This window comes from Sinocyclocheilus rhinocerous, unplaced genomic scaffold (assembly GCF_001515625.1).
Source record: "Sinocyclocheilus rhinocerous isolate Xijiao unplaced genomic scaffold, SAMN03320098_v1.1 scaffold2612, whole genome shotgun sequence".
Taxonomy (NCBI): Eukaryota; Metazoa; Chordata; class Actinopteri; order Cypriniformes; family Cyprinidae; genus Sinocyclocheilus; species Sinocyclocheilus rhinocerous.
Window position 1 is genome coordinate 226,413 of NW_015648580.1, and position 5,396 is coordinate 231,808.

Below are 5,396 nucleotides of genomic sequence, written 5' to 3' on the forward strand. Positions count from 1 at the left end.
CATAATTTGAAGTACTGTACACTACAAATGCACATTCAATAGAGTTACGCACAATTCTTTTTCACATACACATCACTAGAAACAAAAGATTATCATTTCATTGTTTACATCAGCACTGCATTCATTTGCATACGAATTGTTGACTGGTTGACTTGTTTCATTAATCCATTAATCAGTAAGTGGGATTAATTTGAGCATCAGAATTTTTTACATATTATCACATACTGACACCTTGTGGACATTTTACATACAATTTTTTTTAGCAAGGCATAATGAATTCTGAAATATTGTGGCACATGATTTGTGCATGGAATAAATGCATAAATAAGTAAAAGTGAGAAGTTTGACTTATATTTGCAGTATAGATGCAGTAATACATGGTTAGAAATAAATTTCAATCTTATGTGCTTGACCTTGAAAAAACGAAAAAATATATAAACAACCATATAGCAATTTAAATACTAAACATTAAATACTAAAAGTCAGTGTGTTAAGTGATGCAGAAACAGTGAATCGATGTGAAAACTGCATTTTATCATATTATTTTATTGTAACATTTGTCATTCAAGGTTACAGTGTCAATGCAGTATGAAAATATGATTATAGTTTTTGGAGGAAGTTGCCTCAACGGATATATATATACTATTCTGTTAAAGTAGGTTTTGAGTAAAATTCCAGTTGAATAAATACAAATATTTGTTATATATGATTTATTTAGTCTGCATTTTCAGGACAAGGATATTTTTATAGTTGTCACATGTAATTTTATACATGTTAATAATTACAATTGTCTATTGACTATGGAATTTTGCCTGTAACTTTTTTCAGTTTTTTTCAGCTGTCATGAATTGTGTTTGATCTTTTTAATTGTTTAAAAAAAATCCTTATTAAAGTATTCCAAAGACAGATTTGCTGAAAGTTAATGCATAAACATGCCCTTCTATGTACAACAGGTTAAAATATCCTCATTCAGCTGCACATTTATTTACTTTGACTTAAGTGTTATACATACTGTACAGTACATCTGTACATACTGTACATCATTTGGGACAAATGTGCTGGGACAAATGTGAAACAAGAGAAGGGCAGAATTATCACGTCAGTTTAATCAAATACAAAATATCTAAACATCCAAATTTTTCTAAAAATGTGATAATACATTAATACCCATATCCAGGGGCGCAGGATTTTGCTAGTGAACTGTAGAGCAGCACAAGGTCGTAAAATCACTTTCAGCTGTAAGATGTTTACAGAGCAATATGTTTCATCTCCAGCCATTCATTATTTATGTCTTACAAAGAATAGCTGAAGTGCATGTGAGGTTGCATATTCATAATTTCAATCTCTCACACATGCCCAGCTAAAAATAACTCACCAATTATTGACAGGCCCAACAAAGCACTGGCTTCAGCCAAAGGTTAAACAGCTCTATGTCTAAAGCCCATTTTAAAGAAGACCTGCGTGATTTTCATGTGGCATTTCTAACATTGTTACATGGGGGTGACCCCTGTTAATGGTTTGTAAGCAATTCTTCACCTTAATCCTAAGCGGTTCCCCTGCACACTACTGCTGCTACATGCCATTTAGTGAGATGACAAACATTGTGACCACATGAGGTAATGAGAACAGCTTGCTTGGGTTGACTCAACATGTGTTAAGTCTGTACTCCATACCAATCCTCTCTCAGGTGCACAAACACATAAGTTATTAATGTATGACATGAGGTAAGTTGTCTATGCTTGTTGCCACTTTAATTGGAGCATATGTTTTTACATGGGACGGACCTTGAAACAAGTAAGCCATTTTCTGATTTTAACAATGTCCAAAATTACCACTTGTTTAATTATTTTGAAAACATTAAGTAAGCAGCAATATTAAATATATTAGAGAAGAATGAATATGGTATGCTAATAAATGTGCTGTTATTTTTTTTCCAGTAATGTAAAATGTGGCAACATGTAGAGAAACATGACTTACATATGATATGTTTTCTGTTCTTTGTTGGTCTGCGCAATAAAAAAACAAAAACAAAAAAAACAAGGGAGTCTGTGTGTCATATATTGCACTTAACCTCCTCAACTCATCTGACACTGTAATAACTACAATAGCCTACTTCGTGGCACTCATCACACTCTGTAACAGATCCTAGACATTGACAAAGCAATGCTAGGCTTCAACGATAACGTGGTTTTGGGGGGAATGTCTTTACTTAACCCAAATCTGTAATTTTGTATGCAATAAAGCACTCATTAATAATTATTGAATATTTCATAAATATTAAAGAGTTAATGCAAAATAAGAGAGGTTTATAAATACCACAGTGGTATTAATCGAATGGATATGTACTGTATCTGTACTGTGAACTGTTTTATCAATCACTTGTGGTGTTCCTCAAGGCTCTGTGTTGGGACCAAAATTGTTTTCTATGTATATACTACCACTCAGCTATATGATTCAGCACCACAATGTACATTTTCATTGCTATGCATATTACTTACATTTGTATTTATCCTTCAGTTTTAATGATCTTAATGGTTTAAATGTGTATGCATTGCAAATGTTAAAAACATTGTACTGTATCTCTTAGACTTATCGTCCTGAATATTCAGCAATTAGTGTAAAATCCAAGGTTCATATTTGTTGAAAACTTGTAAATCAGCTGGCTCAGTTATTATCAAGGAAAACTTAAGTTTTCATTGATATAATAGACATTTGTTTTGGTTCTTTCAGTTTGGTTACTTGCTAGGACTTACTGCGTGTGTCATGACATAGCCATTCCTCTTCCACATTTAGAAAACTTCTCTCATGGTTACCTAATGTGTCCCATGAGAGTATGACAAGGTTATACACCTCCCATAGATCACTTAAACTTCAGGTGGGCCTCGCTTGCACAGAGATGTCTGGCACAAAACTGTCGTTTTATTTCCTCGGTCTAACCTGGTAAACTGCAAGATTGAAATACCAAAACATAAAACAATAAATCATATGCTCTATCTTATCATGATGTGTTATAATCAACACGTAAAATGAGTTACAGAATTTACTCTGCATTCTCCCAATTACATAGGGGAATCATTTTCATACGATAAATGAGTAGCTGGGTAAAAATGTTGGCTATATAAATGAAAATATCATCCTTGCCAAAGGTTTTTTCCCCCCAAGTAGACAGGTCGTATTTGTCGTTTCTCAATAGTGCCACTAATACATCAGTTTCAATGTGTGATTTAAAGTGTAAGAAAGTTTGCAGTCACCAATAATGATAAGAATAACAGGAAAAAAATCAGATTGAATCCTTTATTCTCTATGCAGCATTCCACTGAAAAAAAATCAAATAAATGAAATAATTGTGTGTATATATATATATATATATATATATATATATATATATACTTTAAATCTGTCTTTGGCATAATAATTAAGAATACTGATTCCTAATTAATTTTTAAGAGTGTTTGAGACCACGTTTTGAGTCTCTGAACATAATATAATGAAATATATACTTACTTCGTCGAAGGTGGCACCCTGCCTTACCGTCATAGCCGTACATGGTACTAGTTCTCCAGCACTGTGATCACAGGGGTCTTGACCAAGGTGTTGAAAACAGAATTAGTGGGGGTGTTGGTAGTCATGTGTCGTCATGTGCATGCCAGCCTCCATCAAAGCATGAATGACATCACCATCAATAATGGAGATAGCTCATCAATGACCAACGGGAGGGGGCTTGTGCGTATAAAAAGAGGAAGAGTAGCCCCAACGCACAAATACGACACTGAACAACACATGGACCCTCTCAGCACAGCAGCTACGAAATACCGAAGCAGTCAAATAAAAGACAACAAGACTTGGTAAGTTTAGAGGCCAATCGTGGACACACTATCTTGTAAATTATAGAACTTATCTTATCCTTAATTTATTCTACAGGTATCACTATGTTACCCATACGTTCTTTGGAGAGAATCGTGCTTATCATTGTGCTGTGGGATCTTTGCAGTTTGTTATATCTGGAAGGATTACCACTTAGGTAAGAGACAATAGGATGCAACATATTGATCCAAAATGTTGGTGTTCTTTTTAGTTTTGTGATTTCAATTCCAATCTGACCACTTCGTATCTCCATCTGCAACAGCAAGAGGTCAATCAGTGAAGTTCAACTCATGCACAACGTTCGGGAGCACAAGGAAATGTTAGAAAGGCAGGACTGGCTTCAGCTGAAGCTCAACAATATCCTCATACCCTCATTAAATGACCCCCAAAAGGAGCAAAAAGTGAAAACCAACAGCCCATCTATCAGACGTTTAAGAAAGGGGGAAGGTGCGACATGGATCTTGAATTGACATTGTCGAAACTGATGTTGTTGAAAAGCGAATGAACTCTAAATAATGAAAAGTGATTTCTCAGTAACATCAGTGCACACAGTAAGTGTCATTTAAAATGTACTATTGTACTTGGAGAAAGAAAGTGCACTGCTTCACTAATGTCTTTTTTATTTATTTTCACATAGTATTTTTATTTATTTGTAAATAATTGTTCTTATTTAGATATTGTAGATATTTGTTAGTTGTAAGCTATTTATAATGCGCAGACACTGTAGGACATACAAAGGACAATGTCCTTGCAGGCCTCTCTGTTTTCACTGTGTTTGTTTCGTTGTAGCACCGTACTGACTCTTTAAATGTACTTTCAATAAATATTTGTACTTTTTTAGACATCCAACAATTGCAATAAAATGTGGACCAACTGGATGTTTTTAACTGTCCACTATATTACATACACAACAAATCGACCTACCATCAAGACAGACTTTCTTTCTTTCTTTCTTTCTTTCTGTAATTTGATCAATTTTATAAAGCCCATTGACTACATGACGCAGTTCTCGCGATACTTTAGTGAAGTCGCGTTTCCTGTCAGCAGTTGGTGGAGATCAAATTCGCTTTTTCAGAAAACCTGATTGTCCTCTTCAAATTTTGATGGTTATTCTTTTCTGCTTACCTCACGAGAGAACACCAGTAATTAGCTATTTTACAAACTATGCTCACGACGCTGTAAAAAGGTAAGAATTTGTTTAATTCATAATCCAGACGTCTGTTGTTGTTTTGTTGGTTAGCTTCGGTGGCTAGCTAATAGTTCTGTAACGTCCGCTGAGGTTTTGTGTGTGAAGATGAGTCCGCTGCCTAACAATATATGAGGCACATAATCACACATGTAATTACAAATCCCTGTTTAATTAATGAGTGAAGCATGACAAATAGCGCTTTATGCTTTCGTTCTGTCTTTATTGTCATGTATCGAGTCTGGTAGGATGACACACCATCCGCGAGACTTCGATCAGTCACTATTGATCATTAGACGGATCTCTCTCTCTCTCTCTCTCTCTCTCTCTCTCTCTCTCTCTCTCT

General features: G+C 34.7%; 2 protein-coding genes across 3 annotated transcripts in view; both read left to right on the forward strand.

Moving 5' to 3' along the window:
* The first annotated feature begins 3,769 nt into the window (after nucleotides 1-3,769).
* Nucleotides 3,770-4,334, forward strand: LOC107709922 (parathyroid hormone-like). The gene is made up of 3 exons (XM_016514587.1): nucleotides 3,770-3,845; nucleotides 3,922-4,021; nucleotides 4,127-4,334. The coding sequence occupies exons 2-3, from the start codon at nucleotides 3,930-3,932 to the stop codon at nucleotides 4,332-4,334; spliced, it is 300 nt and encodes a 99-aa protein (XP_016370073.1). The 5' UTR covers nucleotides 3,770-3,845; nucleotides 3,922-3,929.
* A 552-nt stretch (nucleotides 4,335-4,886) lies between these two features.
* Nucleotides 4,887-5,396, forward strand: part of LOC107709927 (BTB/POZ domain-containing protein 10-like) — a 13,165-nt gene continuing 12,655 nt past the window's right edge. Inside the window, exon 1 of one of the 2 annotated variants that reach the window (XM_016514597.1) lies at nucleotides 4,887-5,050. The gene's annotated coding sequence lies outside the window, so the exon portion shown is untranslated. The remainder of the gene's footprint in view (nucleotides 5,051-5,396) is intronic. The other variant, XM_016514598.1, reaches the window with a different exon arrangement.

What these genes read in the sequence shown, in the direction of transcription:
- LOC107709922 (XM_016514587.1), top strand. Translation starts at nt 3,930, where the DNA reads ATGTTACCCATACGTTCTTTGGAGAGAATCGTGCTTATCATTGTGCTG. An exon ending in CTGGAAGGATTACCACTTAG is followed by an intron (nt 4,022 to 4,126) that starts GTAAGAGACAAT and finishes CATCTGCAACAG; the next exon opens with CAAGAGGTCAATCAGTGAAG.